The sequence below is a fragment of the Dermacentor albipictus genome, chromosome 10 (genome assembly GCF_038994185.2).
Source record: "Dermacentor albipictus isolate Rhodes 1998 colony chromosome 10, USDA_Dalb.pri_finalv2, whole genome shotgun sequence".
Taxonomy (NCBI): Eukaryota; Metazoa; Arthropoda; class Arachnida; order Ixodida; family Ixodidae; genus Dermacentor; species Dermacentor albipictus.
The window spans coordinates 78,935,889-78,962,587 of NC_091830.1; the positions used below are offsets into that span (position 1 = coordinate 78,935,889).

A 26,699-nucleotide genomic window follows, 5' to 3' on the forward strand; every position below is an offset into this window, starting at 1 on the left:
GGTAAATAGCGATCCCATTCCTTGGGTTTCTCTTGACACACCTTGCGTAACATGCTCTTAAGCGTGCCATTGAACTTTTCTACCAGCCCGTTACACATGGGGTGATATGGCGTCGTCAAGAGGTGTCGTAGAGACAACAGTCTGCAAATCTCTGTCATCAATTCTGATGTGAAATAGGTTCCTCTATCCGTCAGTATTTCCTTCGGGACTCCATACCTAGTAAACATTTCTACCAAAGCCTCAGCAATTGTTACCGTGTCCACCATTTCTAATGGGACAGCGTCAGGATATCTTGTGGAAACATCCACCATTGTGAGGATGTACTTGTTTCCTTTATTTGACGCTGGATTAATAGGGCATACAATGTCCACTGCGACCCTCTGGAAAGGTTGCTCAATAATAGGCATAGTCCCTAGAGGTACCTTTGATACCAATCCTTTTGGTGTGGTTCTCTGGCATATGTCGCAAGATCGCACAAACCGTTTGATGTCACTTTGCATGCACCGCCAAAAGAATTCTTCTGATACTCGGCTGGTCGTCTTTCTTACTCCTTGATGGCCAGCCATTATAGTGTCGTGCGCCAACTCGAGGACTGCTCGTCGTAAACTCGCTGGCACTACTAGCTGTCGTGTTTCTCTTCCATCGTGGGTTCTGGCGATTCGGCACAGTAATTCTCCAACCTTCTCAAACTTATGTACGACCCGGCTCTTCTTATTCTGAATCCATTTCCCTAACATTTCAAAATAATGTCGCAACGTACTATCCGCTTCTTGCCTTTTCTTCATTTCTGTCGCGGTTATATCGATGCCGGTGCCTGAAGTCTTCTTTATACCGACATCTTTCCTATCCTGGTTGTTTGTGCTTTTCTCTACTGACAAAATGCTAGCTTCTCCGGTATATGGATCAGAGCTTCTTTCGTTATCTCTGCCCCCGGCTTTGGTGGATTCATGCTCCGTCCTACTTGTAATCTGGATATTGGGAAAACTCCAGAGGGGATCTGGATCATCCACTCTTCTGACTCAGGGCACATTCCCAAGAATGACGTCGTAAAGCGGTTCTTTGACGCACCGGGCTTCAATCGAACCGCAATAATAAGGTGTCAAAAGCAATACACGAGCCATAGGCATTCGCCTTACTGTACCATCCGCCAATCGACCTGGCGTTTCTGTCCCGGTGATATCTCTTTCCGGCACCATGGATTGTCTTACCAGAACAATGTTGGACCCAGTGTCTCTGAGTACAGACACTTTTCGTCCCTGCAGCATTCCCACTACTACTGGCATCGAGGTTTTCGGGTCTTCTGACCTCGGAGCCGTCGTGACAGCGCTTGCCTTGTCGCTGGCCTCCTTCTGTTCCATTTGCGTACTGTCAACACCAATGGTATTTTCGCTCGCAACAATGCAGGCAGTGTTATTTTCTGACTCAGCTAGGCAGGTTCGCATTGTATGTCCATGCCGTCCGCACCCCTCGCACTTCAACGTCGAACTGCGAGTGCGACCCAAGGGACAATTCATAGCCCGATGCCCTATCCTGTCACACATAAAACATTTGATTGTACTCCGAGTATTTTCTCTCTCATCTGGTATCTTCTTATCTTCCTTCCCCTTTCCTAAGTGCCTTCGGCCTTGGGCTTCTAAATAGCGGTCGGCGTGTTCAGATAGTTCCGCCACCATCCTCAAGTTGCGTTCTTTCAAGAATACTGCCACGCCCTGTTGACATGATGCTAGGAACTGTTCTCCAATCATGTTGTCCCTCAAGTCTTCAAATGTCTTCTCTACGTTAGCCATCTCCAACCAACGATCAAAATAGTTGGAGATTCGAGCGGCGAATTGCTGGCCTGTCTCGTTATCCTGTGGCTTGGAGCTTCGGAATTTATCCCGGAAACCTTCGGCCGTTAGTCTGAAGCGTTGTAGGAGAGCCTTCTTTACCTTGTCATAATCTAGTGTGTCGGTCGCTGACATCCGGCTGTACACGGCCAACGTTTCCCCCACGAGACACATACTCAATCCCGTCACCCAGTCACTCTTCGGCCAGCCTTGTCCAGTTGCTATTCGCTCAAAACGTTGTATATAGGCATCCAGATCATCTCGCCTTTCGTCAAAAGGGGCGATAAGCTTTTGGGGACACACTGTCGCTATTCTCTGAGGTAGCACGTATGAGCTATTTCCTGCCTCTTCTCCACTATTACTCATGCGCAGCTGCAATTTCTGTTCTGTAAGCTCTTTTTCCAAAATCAAATTCCTATACGCACGCTCGTCCGCATCCTTCGCTCTCTCCTCAGCTGCCTTCGCTCTCTCCTCATCTTCCTTCGCAGCCTCTCGCGCCTCTGCGCGTTCTTCTCTTAATCGCTTCTGTTCCTCGTGGTACAGTGCTATTATGGCCTCAGCCGACGTGCCCGCGGCACTTCCCGCCGTCATCAAACGTTCAAGGTCCATTCCGCTGCTCAAGACACCCCGAGGCACGTGACGAAGTTAAAAGGATCCTGGCAGGCCCGCCAATGTTGTCACGAGTAGGTTAACGCCTGGTACGCTTGCTTGAGCGAGCGGAAGGAACACAGGAGCGCAAGGTGCAGCACACACAACCTTCATTCAAAATGGACTCTTAAGAACAGGAAAACACGGTAACATTCGACTTATCGCTCACGGCATGCGTCCTCCCTTAGTAAGCTTACCGCGCACACTACCGCGTTTACAAACGTCTGTGCGGCGATTGTCTATTCACTGTAGTATGAGCGCTTACAGTACCGGCACTGTTCGACGCGAGTATCGGCGTCCCCCGGTCTGTGGTCTGTCGATGCGATCTGGTCGTTGTCCGTCGTTGTTAGTGTCCGGCGTCACCGATGCCCCAGCCGACGTGACGACGGCACGGTCCCTGAGGCGCTGTCGCGCTCCGGCAGAGCGGGGCTCGTGCCGGCTGGCGCTCCCGGTGCGCGCCGGCCCAGCTTGATTCTCCGGACGGGATGGTGACTGGCTGTAGCCAGCCTCCGCACGTCTACGTTCAGCGGCAGCAACGCTGACGTGTCCTAGCAGGTAGGTCCGGGCCAGCGGTGGTTCCAGGGACGTCGGACATCTGCTCGCCGAGGCTGGTACTCGGGCGGGACGTCGATGTGTCGCCTAAGATCTGGGGCAGGACCCAGATAGGCGATCTCCGGCCGTCTTCTCTTCGAATGCTGCGCCCGGTCACCTCGTCCTTCTCTGCGCGCGCCCCTTCTCCAAGATGGCGGCTCCACGCGCTCGCTCCGCTCTTTCTTCCTCCTCTTCTTTCCTTGTCCACGCTTGTCACTCCTGACAGATACTTTGTATCCGCGTATTTTCGGAGAACATATAATGCACGGACTGGAAAAGCACTCGATCGTGAGCTGAGCGGCACATTTGTTATTTTGCTGGGGTGACGACAAGCCGGGAATAGTTCTCACGTTGTCGTCTACGTTGTATTCCTTCGTTAGTCGTAGCAAGGAATGGAAATGATGCAAACGCAAACGTATTCCAGTACACAACAGCACAACATACTGCAGAGAAACTCCACCCACCACAGACGATTCCTCAAATACATTTGTTATATATATAACCTCTAAAAGAACATGACTGGACCTGGTGGCTGTGTGGTGTAATGGTTAGGATGTGTGCTTTGAATTGTATAGATGCGAGTGTACGCGGGTTCGAATCCACGTGATGTATAGAGTAATGTGGTTCTTCGTAAGTATGCGATTCGCTTGACTATTGTGTTCTGATTAGATTATGTGACTCCTCATTGTGAACTTTGCGAAGATAATTGCGGATTACGTGTCAATTAGCTTTTGTTTCTCGGCAGTGGCGTTCGGGACGCATACGCATAGGCCGATTCCGAGCAGTCACGCCTCATGGTAGGCAGCAAATAGCCAGGAAAAATGACTTTAAAATCCTGCATAACTTTGCTCACGCCTATTCTGAAGGCCGCTTGGAATTGGGCCACTGACTCTGAGGAGCCGCCTAGGGAACGGTATATCAGCGGTCCTAATTTGATCTGATTTCCTGCCTGCATGCGTGGCCACGACTTCGCTAAGAGGGTATTGGGAAGAGTACTAGCACTCGAGGGAGTAGAAGTACTCGGTCTGGTGGAGTGCCATTACCCCTGCGGTGAGAGTGTTAGCTCTCTGCGGAAGAGTACTAGCACTCTCTGTAGGAAGAGTATTATCACTCTGCGGAAGAGTACAAGCAATCCCTTCCAATGGAGTACCGAAATTCTGTCAACAGGAGTTGAACTACTCTCTCTCTCTCAGAGGGTTGATCTACTCTGGAAAAGAGAGTGAAATATGGGACAAGCCGCTACTCCCTCAAAGAGAGTGCCCGGAAGTCTCTTTGTTTTTAGAGTGTAGCGTCAGCGTTCCTACAGGTAAATTATCGCTATAAACTCTATGCGGCTACCAGTTGAGGCTCAAGCAGACACGCCGGGTGTCCCCCAAGAGAGGTGTTAACGTAGTTTCCGTTGAGCACAAACTGCGGAACATCTCGAAGCTGAAAACACGCATTGCGATAATATATGCTTATTTTATCGTATCAGGAAAGCTGAAAATGTAGGGCATATTTTATAAAGCGTACGTAAGTGCAATTAGAAAAGGGCGTCAAGACTCTGATACGCTTACCATCGCGTCGGTTAGTGAACGTGTTTTGCAGAACTATATGCATGAAAGACTCAAGGACTAATTGTACCAAGTTTGACATGAAATATGCATGTGCAAACTTCACAAGCATGCCCCCTAGCTAGCATCTTCCGAAGAGTTTCTATTTTATTATTTTTGGCCTCTTTCGCTCTTTCTACAATACGATGCCACCGAAGGGTGTGAATGTCGCCACGTGGCATCATGTACTTACCATAATCATCATCAGCTTATTTTACGTCCACTGCAGGACGAAGGCCTCTCCCTGCGATCTCCAGCTACCCATGTCCTGCGCCAACCGATTCCAACTGGTCCCTGCGAATTTCCTAATTTCATCGCCCCATCTATCTTCTCCCGTCCTCAGATGCACTTTCCTTCTTTTGGCACCCATTCTGCAACCTTACTGGCGCACCAGTTATGCAAGCTACGCTTTGCATTACCTGCCCAGATCCATTTTCTTGTCGTACTGTCAACTAGAATATCGATAATCCCCGCTTTCTCCATGGTCCAGACCCCTGCCTTCCTCTCTCTGATGGCTAAAATACCATGGGTGCTATAACGTAAAGCTATTCCAAACTTTTCTATTCCAATTCTGCCATGGGCCCTCCGCGATTCGCCGTAACTTTTTGGACCACCCCCACTTCGCCTGTCTTTCACGCGACGTCACGAAAACTGCAATAGCTCCCCATCTGCTATGACGTTTACACACTGATTATGCCTGATTGGACCGAACAAAAGAAAAATAGTTATTTCTGATTCGACGCCTTTTCCCCATTAGCCATCGGCTACTCGTCAAACGTTTTCCGGTTGCACCCACTTCACCTGCCTGTCGCGCGACATTACAAAACCGCGAAAACTCACCGCGTCAAAGTGGCGTGTACGCGGTAAAGATATATTATTAAGCCGAACAAAACTGGACTTTCTTCTGAATAGCCAAAGGCTACCCCGCTTCGAAAGGAATAAAACATGGCCGCCGTCGATCAATCAGGCTCTAGCTACTCGCACCTGCCGGAGAGCATTGGTTTATTTGAGTATAATAAAGCTCTCTGTGTGGCCGTGTAAAATTTTTGAGCCCTTTGAGCCCGTTTACGACCTCGTTCTGGCAACGCTTCTTTGCTGAGGATCGGTTTTAGTGTCATTCTTAAGCTTCCATTGAATGCCGCCGCAATTTTCGACCAGCCACCGCAAGCTAAGTAAGGGAAAGCGGACCAATCACAGACGCTGGCACCACCCTCTTCATCCGCTAATCGTTTTTAATACACGGCTCGGCCCCATAGAATCCCTCTCCGCTGGAGTGTTCTCCTCGTCTCTTGTCAGCCAATTAGATAAGACGAGCCGCTCAGTGAATGCAATGTTATTCGTATTTCAAGCAAACAAAAGGGACCTGCTATGATTGAGGAGAGTGGTTGATTAGTCTGTTCAGACAACACTGCTGCTCCCCTCCCGATTCTTGCGATGGCGGTTACGCAAATCTGACGTTGGGCGATTGGAATAGTTATACGTTAGAGGGCCCCATGTAATTACCGACGGTAAATTTCTGCCCCTTCCTTCTTTGCTGGAGAGAGCATGGTACGCTGAACACGCAAAACATGCTAGCTGGTGGCAAACAGTAAACGGGGCAGTACACACTGTGAAGGTGGTGACTCAAAACACAGAGAGTGCAGCATTTTAATGATGTTTCACTAATTCATTCCTGTTTTTTTTATTTTCTTAGCACACGCAGTAAGGTGACAGCCATGTCTACTTAACGAAGACGCTCTTCTGTCATTGGCACCTCTGATCGTCTTGACCTTTCAACGCCAGACAAAAGAGTCTAATGACAGTGTACGGAGGCTCGGGGCACTTGCTACTGAAGTCCTGCAGGTGCACGTTGTATAAGAGCCATGCGGTACGCTGACGAAGGCCTTGCTTGTTTACGCCGGTCGTGAACTGCGAGCGATGAAGTTTTATTGGTTGTAAGTTCACTGTTCTAGGTGCACTGCGGACGCTTTAATCGTACGAGATATTGCGATCGCATAGGTTTTCATGTGTAATGCTACCGCAACTTGCGATGAATAAAGACCAAGATTATACCGGATAGTTCTCAATAAACTAAAATCGACAAATCCAACTTGGAACAATTAAGAAATTCGAAGTGTAGCTAATGAAAACCGCAAAATTTTCAATGAGAAAATTTATTACAGGCGAGAGAAAAAGGGCGTGCGGGTATTCGAAATTTCAAATATTTGAAATATTTGAATAGTTGATTCGCATTTCACTAAAAAATTGACTATTCGAAATTGCCAAATATTAGTTGGTCCTCAAATATAAGGAACATAAGAATCGCTCGAGTAAGGAGAGTCAATACAGTGATATTGACACAAGCGAAGACAACGTATTTCGATTAGATATGTCGCCAGAGAGCTGTCCCTCTTAGGCAGACGCCAGTTTTTTTTTTGAACACACAGGACGAGTAACCTCAGCTCAATAACTTCAAATTGTTCACTTTCTTTATCTGCTTCCTGAATGTTGACTCGGCCTCATTGGCGTCGGCGTCCGCAGACGAGGCTTTAGGCGTGCGCCCGTAAGTGCTTCTACTCCTCCAGTGAAAGCTCAAGCGACGCTGTGTACGTAACTACCAATGAGAGAAGAAGGTTCGGTGACACTTCCCTGCAGTACCACCACAATATTGTTGCCCTCTGCGCACCACGACCGTCAGAATACACTCACTGCGCCCAAGATATCTCAGAAGTCGTAGTGTGCCCCCTATTGAAGGCACTTGCATGGCAAACGCGCGGAGGGCTAGGGGCCTCAAGAGACGTGGAACGCGTTTGCGTTCCAAAAGAACGACGACGCAAGCAGGACGCACTGTCAACGGTATGCTCAGTAGACTCACGGTGGACCACACCACTTGCAGACAGTGCGTTTATTGCTCGAGATTGAAAGCGAGAATGCCTAACCAGTATCACCGCTAACACTTATATGCTTGTTATGGCCCTGTAATTTTTTAGTCACTCATCTAGAATGCCTCACTTGTAGACTGCCTATTAGACGTCTGTTTGAACAAAACACCGCCGACGCCGACACCGACACCGACGCCGAGGACACCGGCTTCTCTGCGACACGAGCTCCTTAACGCTATCGCGTTAAAAGTATATGTTGCTTAAACAGACTCAAGCTGGTATCCTTTCAGAACACTGCTGAGCATTGTAGGATGACACTTTTTCAACGAATACAATGTACGTAAAGCGTCTGACGTGTTCCCTTTTCTATTACTGCCATCAGTATTGTACATCAGATAACGTGAAAACGTTATTTGTCATTTACACTCCTCAATCTACTTGGCTTTCAGTTTCTATTGTCACTACAAAAATGCTTAAACAAACGCAATGCGACCTCGTGTTTTGACACATTCTTAACAGAAGCAATAAATTTTAATTTCTTCACAAATAAGGACACGTTCAATGCGGCATTCGAAGTTCGTTGTTCTTAGTTTGATTCAACTCGAAAATTCACTATTGGAACACACCTAATATATACGTACTGTACAGCGTACTGAAAAAACAAACGAACAAGCAAGATGTACAGCGCAGATGAAATAACCAATCGATACTACCACTCGCTATTGCTGATAATCTATGGCTGTGCTCCTTCCCGAATCATCAATTTTGGCGACAATGTGCTAGATGGCTTTGCTAAACAAGGTTGTGCTACCGTGGCTATGTGGATTCCTCTATCATTTTATCGTATGCAGCGATGATGTTTGCAGCAGGTTGTCATTATCCCTCAAGAGAAAAGTGTATAACAGCTGTGTCTTACCAGTACTCACGTACGGGGGAGAAACATGAAGACTTACGAAAAGGGTTCTACTTATATTGAGGACGACGCAAAGAGCTATGGAAAGAATCATGGGTGTGACGTTAAGGGATAAGAAAAGAGCAGAATGGGCGAAGGAACGAACGAGAGTTAATGACATCTAAGTTGAAATCAAGAAAAAGAAATGGGCACGGGCAGAACAAGTAATGAGGAGGGAAAATAACCGATGGTCATTAAGGGTTCCGGACTGGATTCCAAGGGAAGGGAATCGTAGCAGGGAGCGGCAGAAAGTTAGGTGGGCAGATGAGATTAAGAAGTTTGCGGGGACAACATGGCCGCAAATAGTACATAACCGGCCTTTGCTCGGCAGTGGGCGTAACCAGGCTGATGATGATGGTGATGATGATGATGATGATGATGATGGATTTAGCGTTCCCGCTTCACTTAGCAGACGACCCCTGGTGAAAGCGTGGTGCCAGCTAATCACGTAAGCGCAAACCAATGTCGGGAAAGCCATATGCTTCCGCGGCCTCGCCTCTGGTACTGGGACGCAACCAGCGTTGGAGCAAATTGTCACACGCCTTGAAGAGGTCTCGTAGGCGCGACGTCGACTTAAGTGCCTACTGGTATGGGCATGGCGGCCAGACGCAAACGCTGTTCACTTCTCCCACTACCATGCCAAAGAATCTTCAGTAGAGCCTGAGGCAAACGCCAATCGAGCATCACGGAAGCTTGATGCAACATGGACGACCCTCTAAGCAACTTTTACGACGAGAACGAGTACTCATATAGAGAGCAAAAAAAATTGCAGTATTTTTACAGCTTAGCAGTTCAGCGCTAGGTTCTGGTGCTTTGTGGCCGTATGCAAGAAAGATGGCGGCTTCCCCATAAATAAAAGAGCTAACACATAAAATAAAAGCGTATTGCCCAATATGCGCAAGTTGCGTTTAAACGCGAGAAGTATCAAAACATATTGCGCTAAAAATGATTGTAAATAAAAAAATTGGCGCCCAAGCACTTTGTACAGATGGGTAACCAGCGAAGCTAAAATGTGGGGTCCCGGTGTTTATCACGCAATTAATCCCGACGTTCAATAAACGACGGCTTGTTAGGCTGCTGGATCCTCGGTAAACCGTTGCTGCTTGCGGTCAGCTGCGCCAGCCTGTTCTTGTGCACAGACCACAGCATCGGCAAGGCGTAGACTAGCTCTTTCCCAATTCTGCTCGCAGGCGATGCTGATCGAAAGGTGCCTGTTCCTCAGGAATACGTATGACGAGTGGCATACGCACTTCGGAGCCGGAGAGAAATTGCTGCGTGCGTGGTCTATTGCAACGGAGAGCAACGGAGTCACTACTGGCGCAGCTAACCATGGGCTCATCTTTCTCTTTTTTTTTTTGCCCATGCGCATATGATTGAGCCGGAGGAGTTTTCGGCGTACAGGTGGCAGACGACGGATGGACGGACGAATCGGCTAGCCTTATGCAGCTTCGCTGTAAAATAGTGAGAATAATATACCGACAGGCGGACAGGCGAATTGGCTAGAAACACAGCTTTGCTGTAGAAAGTAAAACAAACCGGAATAGACACTCTTTAGTACGGATGACATCTTGACGTCATGGGCTCATAGGCAAATCACGTAACCTTATCTCAGTTCCCTTCTAGCCGTGCAATGGCTAGGCCGCGTGTGGTTAGGCCCGCGGAAGAACAGCGCGGCTGCAACGAACACCACCGTGAACAGAAGTGGGAATATGCGCGGCGACGGCCGCCTGGACGTAATAAGGACAAAGATCGTGCCGCAAGTGCCAAACGTGTCCACCGTTGGTTGGATCGCCCCTACCGGCGCCACTCCAATCGTAATTGTGGGTGATTTGAACATACGCGTGTAACGACCAGATGGAAAGTGCTTCGTGGCGTTTCGCTTGGAACAGTTCAGCATTCAATGTTACACAAACAGGCCTACGACACGTCATCGGTCATAGATAGACCTCGTATTGGACAAGAACCTTTTCAGTATTGCCACAGAGCCACTGGACGCACCTAATAGCGATCTTAATGCTATAGTGACCTCGCTGACCAAATAATAAATCCAGAAAAGCAAGCAAAAAAATAAAAATGAAAGGACATTCAGTATACAATTTAATAAAAACAACAAAATTAAAAAAGCGAAATTCATTGTGGCATGTGTCGTTTATTGTATATCATCCTATTTATTGTCGAAATATTTATCACCATATACACATCTCCGCCAGTCATACACCTTCACAGAGTGGAATGGCTGTGTTTTTTAGAGCGCAGCTCTTTGGCGTCCGTTCCTGGGTTTCGCGTCGTCGTCGGCGTTGTCGTCGGCCTCGTAACCAGCTCCGCCCCCCTTTCAGCCCCCCAGCGCTAGCAGCGACCGACTGATACCGCTGGATGCCGCTGACGCCGCTAGAGAGTCAAGATAACGTGACTGCATAGAACACCGTCACCGCCATGCAGAAAGAGGAGGAAAGGGTCCCCCCCCCTGTTCTTGCGTGGCGGATAGGGTGCTCTTCAGTTGCCGACGCGCCGGTTATTGCACGTAGGCCCCAGAACGTCGACGAATACGTGACCACCTTCCCACGGCTAGACCTGGTTCTTAGCGTGGCGGAAGCGAGGGTATCAAATTGTTTGTGTCGGCATCGGCGGCGTTGTCCCTGAAACCCACTCCGCAGCTGGGGTTGACTCACTATCGGCGTCAGCGGCATCAGTCAGTCGCTGATATCTCTTCCCTCCTCCCTTTATCGTGTTGTCCGCTTCCTGCGCGCGCTTCTGCCCCATCGTTTGCCGCTGGGTGTACACGCCGCCCCCCTCCCCCCTCTTCCTGCGAGTCTCCGGTTGTCAAAGCGCCGGCTCGAACTTAATTCCTTTCTTCGCTCCTCCTCCAATGCAACCCCTGTGCGGTGGCAATCAGAAAGCCAGATCGGTGGCGGCGGATCTGTATATGTGCACCGCCCGAGCCGAAATTGCCGCTGCCGTTCGCCACTGCGAAGTTATCTGCCAGTTCTTTCTGAGCCATGAGCGAGACGACCGATGGAAGTCCTTCGTCTGCTGCTGCTGCTGCTGCTGCTGCTGCTAAACGAGCTGCCAGAGTAGAGGCCCAGCGCCGTCGCCGTCAGAATCCAGAGGTGCGTGCCGCCGAAGCAGAAGCTTACCGTCGCCGCCGTCGAGATGATCCAGGAGTACGCGTCGCCAAAGCAGAGGCTAAGCGCCGCCGCCGAGAAGACCCTGCCGTTCGCGCCGCCGAAGCGGAGGCTCATCGCCGCCGTCGAGAGCAACCAGCAGTAAGCGAGGCTGAAGCAGAAGCTCATCGCCGCCGCCGAGAAGACCCTGCAGTTCGCGCCGCCGAAGCGGAGGCTCATCGCCGCCGTCGAGAGCAACCAGCAGTAAGCGAGGCTGAAGCAGAAGCTCATCGCCGCCGCCGAGAACGTCTTTGAGAATCAAGCATTGGTGTACCAAGTCGAACATATATCAGCCTATTTCTCCGACCACAAAGCTTCCTTCATGACTGTCAAGAACTGTTAGTGGAGTCTTTGTTAAAGGAATACGTGTGAAAAATAAAAAAAAATTCTGTGATAGCGCATACATGTGTTGCTCGATTTCTTTGCCTCAATCTATCGAAAAGGTGAAACAGCTTATTTGCTGCGCTCAAATTTCGCATTAGGAAGTAACGTAATCGTCGGTAATTTTTTTTTAATGTTTAGGACAGAGACTTCTAAAGTGACGAAATCGTCAGCGCTGTTGTTTCAAGAGCCGGCGATTACAGTGTAGGAGTCATCCGACGCGTGGTGGGCTTTAAATTCTTAGTAGACACAAGCAACCCCTCACGGGCAACCAAGCTAATGGTAGCCGAAACTTTCGGGAGAAAATCGGATTCAAAGCGCTAGGACACCAATGACGCTCGTGACAGCACACTGGCTTCCGGTATACGTAGGCGACCAAACGCTGCAACACAGCGCTGACAGAGTGCAAAACAATAATAAAAAAGGCATGGGGCGTAGTGAAAACCAGACGGAATATGTTGAGCGAAGTTTGACTAGTTAAAATAGAGATGAAGTTACGGGTACTATTTCAAACGATGATTCATGCCCATGAAGTCACGTTCGAGTACCGAGGTACGAGGTGAGTATACGTGCACGTCGGCCGCGATAACCACACGGACATGGGGCGCCAACGCCCTGCTGCTCCCGGTGCGAAGTCTGTGGCGGTGACACAGAAGCCTGTATCAATGCGTGTAAAAGCTGCGTGGGGCCACATAGAGCTAACAGCTATTGCGATCACTAATCCTACGCGGAAACGTCGCGGCAAATGACGCCCAAAACCACAGAACGCTCCCGCCCCGAGAAAGCCTCTGCCTAACATGTGCACCGACCATAAACATCACGATTTCGTGTTATGATGCCACGCTGCGCGCAGCAAAAGAAGGACCTGCCACGCTACAAGGAACCCCCAAATTGTCCAAAAAGTAAGGTATTCGAGCAAAGACAGCATTACATATGACCAGTGAAGCTACGAGAACCAAAACAACCGAAACTACAAGACAGAACAAAGACACACGCGGAACAACCGAAGTCGATACATCATCATGATCGTGCTGCGAGAATGAAAGGTCAAACAGAGCAATCCTAATCAAGCGAACTGAAGGCAACGAAACTAAAATAGAAGGAGAATGAAGAAAAACGTAAAACGAAAAGGAAAAGAAAGCACCAGGCTTCAATTGCAAAATGAAGATATATGACTAAAGCGACGCTTTCAAATAGATCTTAATATGATGGCGTGGTACAGTCAAATGCAATACCACTTGAAGAACAGCGCCGCCTAAAGAAATAAAGAAACACACACCGCAGGCTCAAAACAAACGCCAATTCCACTTACAATTACACGCGGAATCGATCAAAATAAAGACGTCTGGGTTGCCGGAAAACAGACAGCGACGATGAGCCACAGATAAAGAAGCTTTAGTTAGACCTGTTGCTAACGAATTGCACAAACAGTTGCAATCACGCCACCAGCACAAGTCTGAATACTCAAGCAACCTTAGCGAAGAGGCGCAAGCTGCGCAATTTAACAAACCGAGAATCCTTCATTTATCAAGACCGAGTGACCCGAAGAGCGCTTTGGATTATTTACCTTAATCCGATCTACCCAAGGTTACCTCGCAGCATATCTTCTAACCCTTTTCAACCCGAAGCACAGTTTAGGGACAAATGAAAGATATTCGGTTCCGCGCTAACAAACTACGGCTTCCTTCCGATTAGGCAAACCACACACGATTGAAGACGCTCGCGCAACCTGTGTCTGCTTCACAACTGGGGTGGCTCAATAAATCTGGTTTATGTTATTGTGCTGTGAATGAAGCGAAGATGAGGCAACGGAAGCCAGAAGAAAATTGCAATGCCAGAAACTGGTGGCACAAGCAACGAGTGCTACCTGGATACCAGGGCGAGCCTTGGGAAACTGTAGGACTCAAGAAAGATCTCAATGCAACGAATATAATTTCTTTATCATGCTTAGGGTGAAGCTAAATACATTTTAACAGAGAAAAGCAAAACAAGAGAACAGCATAGGAAAAGATTTTCTCTACACCACTCCCCATAAAGTATAATTCTGACTACTATCGAACTCCTTCTAATGAGCGGTTTCTAAGACAGGAACAAGTGCACCCAGCGCTCGCAATTCCCAGCTGCTGTAACAACGCTATACACGTTAACTGCCAAACAAATATTTCAGGACATGCGCAGAAGACAAGAAGGAAGACAGACCTAAAGTTTGTGAATACTTACCTTGAAAGCCACGGAGTCGTTGTACTCGCTCATTAAGACGACTTTCGACGAATGAGTTAGAACGCCGTACGCTGATACTTGATCGCCGAAGTAATTATCGGCCTTGCTTCTAAAGTCGCCATTTGCGCAAAGCTGAAATTATAGATGCATAAGAAGCGTTAGGTATACCTATACACATGCGTCCAGATAGAAAAATACCAAATATAAAAGGCAAGTTATTCAGCTGTTGGATAGTATAGGCAGAGAAATCGAATGCAATCAAACGTCAAAATGCACCTCAAACACTGGCCTATCTCCTGTAAACATGAGACACCAGCTGGGGAGTGTGACCGTAAAATAAAAAATACATGTTCTTGAGCTATATAGAATATTTCTACACTTTTTTAGGAAGCAATACAGTAAAAAATTACGTGATATACAGAGTCCCAGCAAAAGTTGGCCAATGTTTAAAAATATTTCTCTGCGCTAAACCGGGACGTGACTGAGGTAAGGTTGTCGGCCACTCTAGCTATGCCGCAAAATCACGGCATTCTTCTCAGGCGTCTACGTTGCATAAGTATTCAAGATTAAAAATCGACGCTGCAAGTACCAAATTTAGCAACTGTTTACGACCGAACACTGGGATTTGGCTCTGACGGATCTTGCTACACTAAGCGCATCACTTGGTGTGATGATGTGGGTAGTTCGCTAACTGCTCGATGCACAATGTCTACGCAACAAGCTCGGATTAGGCTCTACCAGATGGCGCCGCCTACATAGCCTGAGTAAACGTTTGAACCTTCGAAACTTCGGCAACCCCTCGTGGTTTGTGCCAAGAAAAAACAATATTCAAACAGGGCGCGCTCAATGAGTCGTGTTAAGTCAGACACCCGTCTGGGCATCCAGCTAGGTAGCCTCGCGCAAGTCGTTCGGTCCTTTTCCTGTCGCGTTTCAGAACGAGTCGATAACAGCCAGGTAAGCACGATAGTTAGGACGGACAATCGTCACGGTGAAAGTTTGCTCATCAGTTTATTGTGGAGAGCGAAGTGTGGCGAAGCCTGTGCTACCTACTAGCCATAGAGTTTAGTACAATTACTTGACGGACGTCCGGCGCATGTGTCTACGGGAGCTGCAAGCAGAGTGGTTCAGTCAGCGTGGCGATCATGGGTAGTGCATGGATTTCCCAAACCTTCGTCCTTCTGGGTTCAGGCTGCTTCCTGACTTAATAACCTCGTTATTTTCGACAAAGTACTTTGGAAAAATACGGGTAAATGTTACGAACATTGTTTGACGGATGATTTGACCACAGCACCCCTACGAAGCACATGGCCGCGACATTCAAATCATTAGGCCCCAGGCGCATGCATCAACAAGGGGCCATAGTATGCCCTTATGAACTTCCGACAGGCAAGCCAGCACGTTGAAACGCTTGGCACGTTTCCATTTGGCAACCTTGGCAGGCTGAACTGCTGTAATTACTAGCAATTGTGAGTGTTTGCAGAGTTAGTATTCCGCACTTAGAAAAGCATAGACTGCTCTGAAATTTCGGACAATGAAGTCGGATAAAGCGTGATAAACAGAGCCTCAAGAACGTCTGAATGCACAAGCAGGAAGATCAGGCAAGTCGTTGTACTCCCCATCATCCACATGGTGCAGCACGATCGCAGCACCAGGATTCCCTCAAGAAATATTGTGGGAAACTTCATGAGACTAGCTGCTACTGGTACGAACGAGGAGGCGCGCAGAAAATATCATCTGCTTGCGGACAACGAAAGTGATTTCCCGATAATTGCAATCCAGTGACGAATCTAGGCGATGAGTTTGACACACATAAATGGGAAATTTTGATCTCTAACGAACACCCAAGTAATGACGTCGTTTCAATTAAACAGCAAGTTATGTTCATAGTAAAGAAATATGAAGACGTCAGTGTGCCCATCAACAAAAGAAAAACTTCTAAAGCATCTAACATAATATTATAAAACTGAAAGTCACGCAAGATGGCGCAATAACAAAACCTTACTCAGAGTACTGTGGCTCGAATAAATTCGAGCTGGTTCGAGGAAGTTTGAAAATTTTAATCGTGCCAGCGCTTACGTTTGCAAATGCAACTTCGTGATTTGAATTTAAAATATTGTCAGAATTAAACCAAGCTTTGTAGTGCCAAATTGCGTGGATGGCCCTTGTTAAATCTCCGAATGAGTCTATGGAAGGGCTCCAAGAAACTACTTCCAATGTTAGCGCCTTCAATATAACTCAACCGCATAATGCCCAAAAACGATCACACATGAAATGAAATTCAAACAACCTCTTAGCAAGTAGTTTAAGATTACTGTGAGCACATTTAACAAAAACATGAAATTCTGTAATTGGTAATCCTACATTTGAACTTTCTTCAATTGGTCTTCATAACGGTTAACAACATAAACATTACTCCAGGATATCAAAAACACTGTTATAAACTATGCCTTAAGTTTTTAGGGCTTCTTTTACATACGCAGGACTCACCACTGTGTTGTCTATGTTAAAAAGTGGCAAGCGTTTTTACTAAAGTTAGTAAACGACTCATGTACATATGTCATTCTTTGTCAATGCTCATCTCAAACTCACTCAATGCTCAAACATATCTCATGTTTGTAGTGTTGTTTCTACCCTTACAATGCCTCGATTGTTTTCTGTAACCTGGATGGATTTCCTGAATTTCGCCGATTAGCCTATGTTTCTTTTTTTAGATTGTGCACTGCAAATGATCTCATTGTCTTTCGGCATCACATACGTAAATTTGTTTTTCTGTAATACCTTGTTGTACCTTACCAGCATTTTTTTTATGTAAACAGCGACTTTCTGGGTGACATAGGTTCGTCAGGCACTCTCCTGCCTCCAGACATGTCCCCTGAGGGAATTTCTCACTTGCCTTCGATAAACTAATGAAGAAATAAAGACATCACATTTCCATGGCGTCAGAACCGCGGAAATATTTGTTACCTCGCGCAGTTAAGGGTTAAAATAAGTACCAGATTCACTGCGAAAATTAAACTTAGGTGACCTTGAAAGAGACTTGCCAGATTGCGACTGTCCCTCCACGCACCGTGGCACGGGCTGAAAAGACTTTCATTGAGCGAGGATGCTGTCCCCACAAGGTTGTACTCCAGTGTGGACAGGTCGAAAGATAGGCCAGTCTGTATCGACGGTCTGGTGTAATTTGCTCGGGGCGACACGATGTGCCAGTGTTTTAACTGAAAGGAGTCATAAGCAGACGCGTAGACAACGGTTATGGAGAAAGGCACAGAAAATGTATGCGGAAAAGGCGAGCCATATTGTTATATACCTTTTCCAGCTCACTACTACATGCACTTAAGAAACTCGGGAACTAAGATCCGTAGGGATTAAGAGGTAATTCGCAAGTGTGGCTGACTAGGGAAAATTGGTACGGCATGATCTTGTATTGTTTCTAGCTCATCTCAGGAAAAGTGTAAAGGAAGAGAGAAGAAGGCAAAGAACAAAAATGAAAGAATAGGTGCTAATTTCCAGCTGCTTATTTTGCGACTCTTGCGAGCACATTTTCTTCTACGCGCACAGCCAACACAATCACACACTGAAGTGTTAAAAACAGCTCACTGAGCACGTCCCGACTGACCAAGAAAGTGTATTTTCTTGCAGGGTGAAGAGAGTGAACTCACTCATACATCTGCAAATTTCGAATTATCCTCCGGTTTAAAACCATTGCGCTGAAGTTGATTCTAAATCCGATCTAGAACAAGACATTTGATCAATCGTGGGGTGCAACCCCATATTTTACAGTGCCCAACGAGCAAACCACTGAATCAAGTTCTATTCTTGGTATTGTTGCAACTCTGCATGGTAAAGCAAGTTTCCGTGTTCGCCCCTGAAGAAGCCGTGGCCTGTGTTATTTCGGAAGGTGTGGAAATTGTTGCCCGCTCTAATGATGCACGTCCTAAGTAGTCTGTTAAGCAGGTTGAAAATTAATTGAGTGCGATTTCTGTCTGTGTTCCGCCTGCCGACTTTATACCACTCGCAATTTTTGTGCCAAAGCAAACGAGGCTATCTCCTTTGCATTTAAATGCTATGACGGAGTGCCACTGATCAAGGTAAGAACCCAACCAAAAGAAGCTTTCCTATAGATTTACCCTCAGAAAACTGTTGAAGAGCATTAGGATAACTCATCTTCATATATCATTTTGTTCAGGAACTGGTAAACTTGACCTACCAATAAGGGCGATTTATCATAAAAACGACACCTGCTTGAAGTCAACAGCCCTCTTTTTGCAAGCTAAGCTTCCCTGTTTGGCAGTTAATTATCCTTTCCAAAAACCTGACACAGATGAAGCTAACTTCATTAAACCTAATCCTTACAAAGGCTACCAGGCCTTCTCCATCAAAATAAAAGATATTTACGTCGGAAGACCAATACGGTGACATGCGGTTTCAGAAGGAAAGTGTGAGCCCTAGGGTTAATAATCTAGAGCTAGAACCCACATTGATTACCTTGGAAGACGTTATTTGCCCGTGTAAAAAAAGCGCGTGAACCAGATCTTGCATACCTACTATGCCGAATGATTTGTTTTATTGCTATAGCAATTACACGATCACTCTACGCGCATGTCTGCTGTCGTATTGGGCACGAAGTTCCGGAAAGAGTCCAAGGGTGATAACATCGTCACCATGCGCCGTATGCTGTACGTTCGAGGGTGCGACGAGCGTGGTAAGGTGAGCTGACGTTGGCGGCTAAATTTCGCGCTCGCATGCGAAGACGAAGAGCAATGTTATTTATTCACTCTTGAAAATAAAATGACAGTAACAAGATATACAGAAGAAGGTCCCACAGCTCAGGACAGACCCGGGAGGAAAGCGGGGAGGAAACGCACCATCTTGCATCACGAGCAACGCTCCAAGGGAAGGGAAGACAGGGGGTGTTCTTGCCCTGCAGCTGCTGCGCATGGTACAGCCGCCTGGGCCCTATTTTGACAGCGATTTGCGATGGGGACAGAGGCCACCGGGTACTGATAGCTTCGCGTGCGCTGTGTTTTAGCACCGCATACCCGCGTTGAAGCGAGAGGCAGCACGACGGTTCATTCCCTCGCTGATGCTGCCGTGCTTCCCAACGCCAGCGCCTTGACAGTGTTTTTCCGGGTTGATCGAGTAAAATGTGATCATATTTTCATCTGCGCGCGTGATGCCATGCTACTTAATTTGGTTAGTAATAGAATGTTTTCATGTTTATACGATTGGTAAATGTACACTCGTTATTGCCTATAGCTGCCTACTAATTTGTTATCGCTGCAGATGCTTAGCCTTTCGGGCAAAATGGCGACATTATGTATTGAGCGTCGCCACCTCTCTCACCAACGAGCACCCTAAGACAGACATTTTGAAGGTCTTCCAATGTGTGGATGATTTTTTTTGTTTTATATTGACTGTTCCTCAGTTCAGGAGGAGGACCAGGTTGATACGTTGATGTCAATTATGAGAGATTCTCTTGCACACTTGATGTGATGCTTAAGCTCCTTCAGGGCGGTGCTATCCGGCATTTCGACCTTCGTCTGTTTTGTTCGGTAGGACACACCTGTTGTAGCTGTTGTTGTTGTAGTCCAGTCCTACCCTACAACTCGGCTCATTTCTAGCTTGTGAAAAGAAGCATCGCTAATTCTTGCTTTAAGAAGGCCTAATGAAATTGTGCCACCATTCCGTGTTTGCTATTACGGACAAAGCAGGCATTCGTCAACAGCAGGCTAACCCAAGCTGTTGGAAGTGCCTGTGGGAGAACGCATGTTTAAAAATATTTCAAAGCATCAGCCGCAAGAAACCAAGGCGGAATTAGCACGGAGCGAAATAAATGTAATTCTATATATTCCTATTACATCTCACTATTTGATGAAGATTGCTTCAAGAGCGGGGCAGTGCTGTGCATTTTATGCGTTGCATATTACAATCGCTCAGTTCAGCCCTTGGGCGCGGCCGGGCAGCCACCATTGACCTTGAGCGCAACCACGTGACGTGACGTCACGACAGCCGGAGGAAAAGCTGGGTCGCGCGCGGCCGCAGCCACCACCTGACTCCCCACTCCTCCCGCTAGGGGGGCTGCGCCGGCGCGTGACGTCACGGAGGAAAAGCTGGTCCCCAACTCGCGTGGTCGCGCGCGGCCGTAGCCACCACCTGACTCCCGCTAGGGGCACTGAGCCGGAGCGTGATACCTCGCCCTCAAGAAAGATGGGCTAGGTGGGAATCGAACCAGGGTCTCCGGAGTGTGAGACGGAGAGGTTACCAATGAGCCACGAGTTCGATGCTTCAAAGCGGTACAAAAGCGCCTCTAGTGAACGCGGTGTTGCCTTAGAAACGAGCCGTTTCTAAGGCTCAGGCGTGCGTCGCTTGCTCACGCGCACATTTCGTTGTCGCGCTGAACGCTGCGTTGCTCGACGGTCACCGCGTCCGATGCGGGGCGCGTAGTCGCTGCGCCGTAGCCCATTGTCTTACACCCCTTGGCGGGTCGACTGGAACGCTGTCGCGTTCCACTCTTGAAGGCGAAGCTTAAGCGTCCGCTTTGCAGCTGTTATGACGTCATATGGTAGCAACGCGGCCGCGCGCGGTGCAGCAAGGAAGAGCGTGGCTGTGTGGCTAGTATGCTTCACATAAAAAAAAGACCGCGCAATATGCAACGCATTCTTGGCTTAACCAAGCTAAAACTGGACATTTTTTTCTGCACCAAATAAAATAGATAGGCTTTGTAACATAGTCGCGGCCGTTAGGCCACGGCAGGAACGAAACGTACGTACACGCCTGGGAACGAGACAGGTAAAACTCCGCCTTTATTGTCAACAGCAGGGTGGTTATATAGTAATCCAGGAGAGGGGGAATGGAAAGGGGAGACAGCGAGTTAGAAAGAAAACTTCACGCTTGCGCAGTGTGTAGCCCGCATAATGACACAGCGGCCGATACAACACTTCTTCCTCCTAAAATCGGTCAACAGGTCTCCTCGTCCTCGTAGAACGTCGTAAGACTTGAGCGGGTTCGCTTTGCACTACTGCTTCGGGTGACGGAAGTGCCGGGAAGGCGCGGTCAGCATGATGATCCCCAACTGCAGGCGGCAAGGCAGATGCTTCCAGTCCCCAATCGAGCTGTGGCGAGGATTCCTCTGGCCTGAATGTAGCGCCGTCCGAGCACGCGTCTTCCGCAATGTCGGGTGACTGCGTTTCTGTAGGCCGACGACGCACCTGGTCCACGTGCCGCCGGACAATTGCTCCAGGTGTTTCTACTGTAAACATTCGGGTCCCAGATGTAGATGTCACATGTCCTGGTATCCATTTGTCTCCTGCCCCATAGTTGCGAACGTGCACACGGCTCTCTAGTTGGGGCAGCCACTCCTGGTTATCAGACGGTGCGTCTCCACTACCCTTCCGAAAACACGTTTCCAGGCGCGATCTAATCTGGTATCCGAGAAGCATCTGTGATGGCGACTTTCCGCTCTTCTGGGGTGTCCTTCTGTAATTGAGCAGTAGTCGCATTAGTTTGTGCTCCAGTTTTCCTTCCTTCAACTTCCGAAGACCATCTTTCACTGTTCGGACAGCTCTTTCGGCGGCCCCATTAGATTGCGGGTGGAAGGGGGCGGTCCTAACGTGGGATATGTTGTTGTTCTCGACAAATGTTGCAAATTCACGACTAGTGAATTGTGTTCCGTTATCGGAAACTATCGTTCTGGGCACGCCAAATCCGCTGAAAATGTCCCGCAAACAGTGGATTGTAGCTGTCGAGGTAGCTTGCTTCAAAGGAAGCGCTTCTATCCACTTGGTGTGCGAATCGATTAGCACAAGCACCATCTTGCCTTCTATCGGTCCGGCAAAATCCACATGGATGCGCGACCACTTCTCAAAAGTTTGTGGCCAGCTTGCTGGTGGAGCGGCTGGCGGCATGGGCAAATTGTCGATGCAATTCTTGCACTGAGCCAACATTTCCTCAATCTCTCGGACTAGGCCTGGCCACCAGAACAATGATCGCGCAATCGATTTCATCGGCGAAGACCCTTGGTGGGTTTCATGCAACAGCTGCAGCAATCGCTTTCGCGCACCGGCAGGTATAACCACTCGATGGCCCCAATAAATTAACCCATGTGCCAGGGACAACTCCAGTCGACGGTCAAAAAATACCGCCAGGCATGGCTCAAGGCCTTTCGAGCTTCTAGGCCAACCACGTAGCACGTAATGCTTGGCGCGATCTAGTGTCGGGTCGACAGCTGTAAGGTCCTTCAGCTCTCGTGTCGTGACTGTGCCTTCCTCCAGGATTTCCAAAGAAAAAACGTACTCTTGCGGCTCTAGGGGCTCCATACTGGGACCGCGTGATTGTAGCGGAAGCCTGCTGAGGGCGTCCGAGTTCAGCAGTTGTCTTCCGGGAGTGTACTGAAGTTTGTAGCAATATCCTCCGAGATAGAGGGCCCAACGCTGAATGCGGGCTGCAGCCATAGACGGTGTTGGGCGGTCGGCCCTTAGCAATCCGAGGAGAGGCTGGTGGTCTGTAACCAAGGTGAATTCACGGCCCAACAGATAGTCTCGGAATCTCGTGACCCCAAAAACGAGTGCCAGTGCCTCACGTTCCAGCTGCGAGTAATTCCGTTCGGCTTTCGTGAGAGTCCTTGAACGGAATCCTATCGGTGTGTGGACGCTGCCTACTGTGTGAAACAGTACTGCGCCAATGCCGTGTGGGGAAGCGTCGCACTCGAGTTTCAGCTCCTTTAACGGGTCAAAATGGGCAAGCACTTCGGCATTCTTGAGACACTGTTTGGCCTTGGCGAACGCAGTTTCCTTGGGCTGGTTCCACTGCCATCGCGCATTCTTTTCTAGTAACTGATACAACAGGGACAATACGCTTGACATGTTCGGCAAAAACCTTGAATAAAATGTTAGCATTCCGACAAACGAACGCAGCTCGCTCACGTTACGAGGGCTCGGTGCTTTAGAGTATGTCAAACGTTTTATTCCAAAGACCCATAGGTGCCCTAATGAGCGTTTGCGTGAACATAACAACGTCGAGAATGATATTTCATTTAGTGCTTTTCTCGCTCTACACTGTAAAATTTGCGGCTGTACGCCTGCGTTCAACACATCTATTTGAACGTTGCCAACGCTTGTGCTTAACTGTAATTACGCAGTAACTGAAGCAAGTGCCGATGTGAATTTGTCGCAAGCCCGTAATAGTAGGAACTGCCGTTTCTTCGGCCTCAATTACATCACATTACGTCTTACGGTTTTTTTATGCAGCAAGCTTCAAGTAATGCCGGGGAAATGGTTCCCATAATTGAGGAGGCATTAAAAGAACATTGATCATTGGAATCTACAGCTCTTGAATCGTGGATATTGTAATAAATTCCCATCTATGATTTCTGCAGAGAGGCTAGTTCACAATATAAACCCCCAACAACCACCGCCATGACCAAAAAGGAACTAATAAACCAAAAAAGGAAGGCTACTTAAAAACGAATTAGAAAGTAACATAGTGACACTGTAAAAGACGACGATTTAAAATGTCTGTCAAACAGAAAAAAAACGCCATAACAAATTAGCGAAGCAACCCTCATCCTCCACACACTGGGCTGCTCAAAGGTCTGTGCAAGATGGTCATGTACCAGCACACTGTATTCCTGTAGCGGTTTCTTGGCCGACTACACAAGCAGACAAAAATGTTCCAATATTAACTTAATAGTGTTGCAGTCCATACTGATTTATTTAGGCGGAAATCTATTACATGTGCTGTCAATTAGAACATAATAGAGAAAACCTGAATAACAGTAACTGGACTGAACTTTGGAAAAGTTCAAAGGTAAAAAAAGTTGATAACCCTTAGTCAAACTTGCTTGTGCCTAATACGACGCTGTACAGTTCTTATTTTACAGCAAATAATATCGTTAAAAGAAAGCTTTCACTGTGACTTGATAAATCGGTGTCATGATGCCAACGAATGCTACTGCGCCGTGCGTCTATTTCGGCTTGTAGTGACGCGAGCTACTCAGCTCGCGTCGCTGTGACGCGACCGGCGTCGTTGCGACGCAAGCGGAGTCGCTTGACGCGTTCGATCATGGACGCGAAACGTATAAATACGGGACCAGCGCTTGCGCTGGCTCAGTCCGACGGGCGCCCCAGACGCGCTTGCTGCTTTCGCCGTCACCGCGTTGTTGGCTTGATTTAGGGCACAAGTTCGCCCATTAAACTCTCTTTAAGTCTACCACCGACGCAATGCCCCTTTCCCTCTACCTGCGTGCCACGTAGCTCACAGTCACGTACGTGACATTTTGGTGCAGGTGCTTATGCTTCGGACACCCCCTCAAAGCCGTGACACCAGCCCAAGTGCATCTGGAGCTGTCTTCCGCGTCGCCAGCTCCAGAGAATACAAGAAGGAAGTAACCCGGAGCGGCCGCCGACTACAAGGACTGCCCGCTGAATTGGGACCACTACCTGCCCCTGGTCGTCGTGTGAAGCACCGCTCGATGTCACCAATGCAAGCCGCCGCCACACCTCCGCCGCTCGTCGTCCAGCAGCCGCGAGTACTTCCGTTTTTAGCGGCTCAACTTCCGAAGATATACAAGATTGGCTGGAACGTCACGAAAGAGTTGCAATCTTCAACAAGTGGTCTGACGAAGACAAACTTCGGAACGTCTTCTTCTTCTCTCAAAGACTCTGCTAGAACCTGGTACGAGAACCAGGAGCTGTCCCTGACAATATGGGAGGCTTTGACGAGGCATTTATCTGCAACTTTCGGAAGTATTCTGCGCAAAGAACGAGCTGAGGCCTTGCTTCAAACTCGCCAGCACATCCAAACGTGTTCATAACCGTCTTTGCGGAAGAAATGCAAAATTTTTTCCGCCACGCGGACGCCAACATGACTGAAAACAAGAAGCTTCAGTACCTTATGAGGGCCGTCAAGGAGCAACATTTCGGCCCTCTCATTCGAAACCCGCTGATGAACGTTGCCGAATGGATTAGGGAAGCGGCCACTATTGAGAAGACGCTGGAGCTTCACTCAAAGCAGCACGATCGCAAATTACGCGCTGCTCCGTCACACTGCGACCACTCCCGAAGTGCCTCCGCAGTAGCCCTTCGAGATACCATCTGCGCCATCGTGCGCGACGAGCTGCGCCAGTTGCTACCGGGTGCGCAAACACAAATATCCTCGCTCACCGACGTCGTAAGGGACGGTGTACAGCAAGCGCTGGGCACACTAAATCCTGCCGAAACGGTGCCAACCCTTGCCAGCAGCCACGCGTTTTAATTTACGCCACCACTCTGCAAAGCCAAGCGAGACCAACCAGCTGGCGACGGGAAGCGTACACGCCACCTCAACGCAGCCAAGCCTACTCGCCACCGCCGCGCCGGCCGCAGGCCATCCTCTCGAACACGTTCCGGCAAACCACCACGAGGAGGACTGACATGTGGAGAATGCCAGATCAACAACCGCTTTCTTTTCACTGTGGTGAAGCCGGCCACCTCCAAAGAGAGTGCCCCTACCGTCAGATGGGCCTCCGCGGGTACAACATCGACGCCCCACGACCCATTCCTGGCCAACGGCCTCGAGAAATTGAAGCATACCTTCGAGCGACCGAAGATGCCGCCCCACGTCGCTTCAGGTTCCCGTCACCCTACCCATGCCGTTGGTCTTCGCCGTACCAAAGGTATGCGAGGGAGAGGTCACCAAGACCTCGTAGGGGAAACTAAAGCCAGCGACGTCGGGAGGTGGCGCCGCCCTCGAGCGAAGACCGAAAAACCCTCCAACCACGCTGCATTCTGCCGCCTCGACGCATTCCGACGCCTCGTCGCATTCCGACAAGACGACGCGACCCGAGGCAGCGACGCCACATAACACGAAGCGGCGACCCCACACCACAAATTTGATGGCGTGGCTGAAGGCCACAACAGCACCTTGCCATGAGGCTTGCACCCGACGCAGCCGCGACCATGCGAAGCGACAGACCGCTCAGTCGGTGATCGACCGACATCGAACCCGGACACCAAGTGCCGACATACAAGTTACCCTAGATAGACATCCAGTGGTTGCACTCGTCGACACCGGGGCCGGCTACACCGTCGTTAGTGCATAATCCTTGTCACAACTCAAGAAATTCAAAACCGCATGGGAAGGTCCTCAAATAGGAACAGCCGGAGCCACCTCATAACCCCGACGGTACGATGCAATGCGCGAGTAGCTGTTCACGGTCAGAGCTACCTTGTGAACTTCATCCTACGGCACTGCTCTCGCGACGCAATCCTCGGGATGGACTTCCAGAACGAAAACGGTGCGTTTATCGACCTGCAGACGAAAACCATAACACTGATGACAAAACGGTCAGAAAGAATGCAAAGCAATCATTATCATCGCGCCACGTTCACCATCCTCGACGATCAAGTGAGCCTCCCGCCAAATGTTAGCGTCATGGCACTCGTCAAACCAGACGCGTTCGCAAGCGGCCATGTGAGCGTCGAAGCGAACAT

General features: G+C 48.7%; 2 protein-coding genes across 9 annotated transcripts in view; one reads left to right on the top strand and one right to left on the bottom strand.

Moving 5' to 3' along the window:
- The window catches only part of LOC139050390 (uncharacterized), a 527,729-nt gene that overhangs the window by 58,315 nt on the left and 442,715 nt on the right, over positions 1–26,699 (top strand). The gene's annotated exons all lie outside the window — the stretch shown is intronic.
- LOC139050487 (uncharacterized) overlaps positions 6,305–26,699 on the bottom strand; it is a 144,771-nt gene continuing 124,376 nt past the window's right edge. For all 3 annotated transcript variants that reach the window (XM_070526930.1, XM_070526931.1, XM_070526929.1), the window contains 3 exons: positions 17,274–17,447; positions 14,233–14,364; positions 6,305–6,565 (listed from right to left, as the gene is read on the bottom strand). In XM_070526930.1, coding sequence (XP_070383031.1) covers positions 6,401–6,565; positions 14,233–14,364; positions 17,274–17,447 — 471 coding nt within the window. In that variant the 3' untranslated portion in view covers positions 6,305–6,400. The remainder of the gene's footprint in view (positions 6,566–14,232; positions 14,365–17,273; positions 17,448–26,699) is intronic.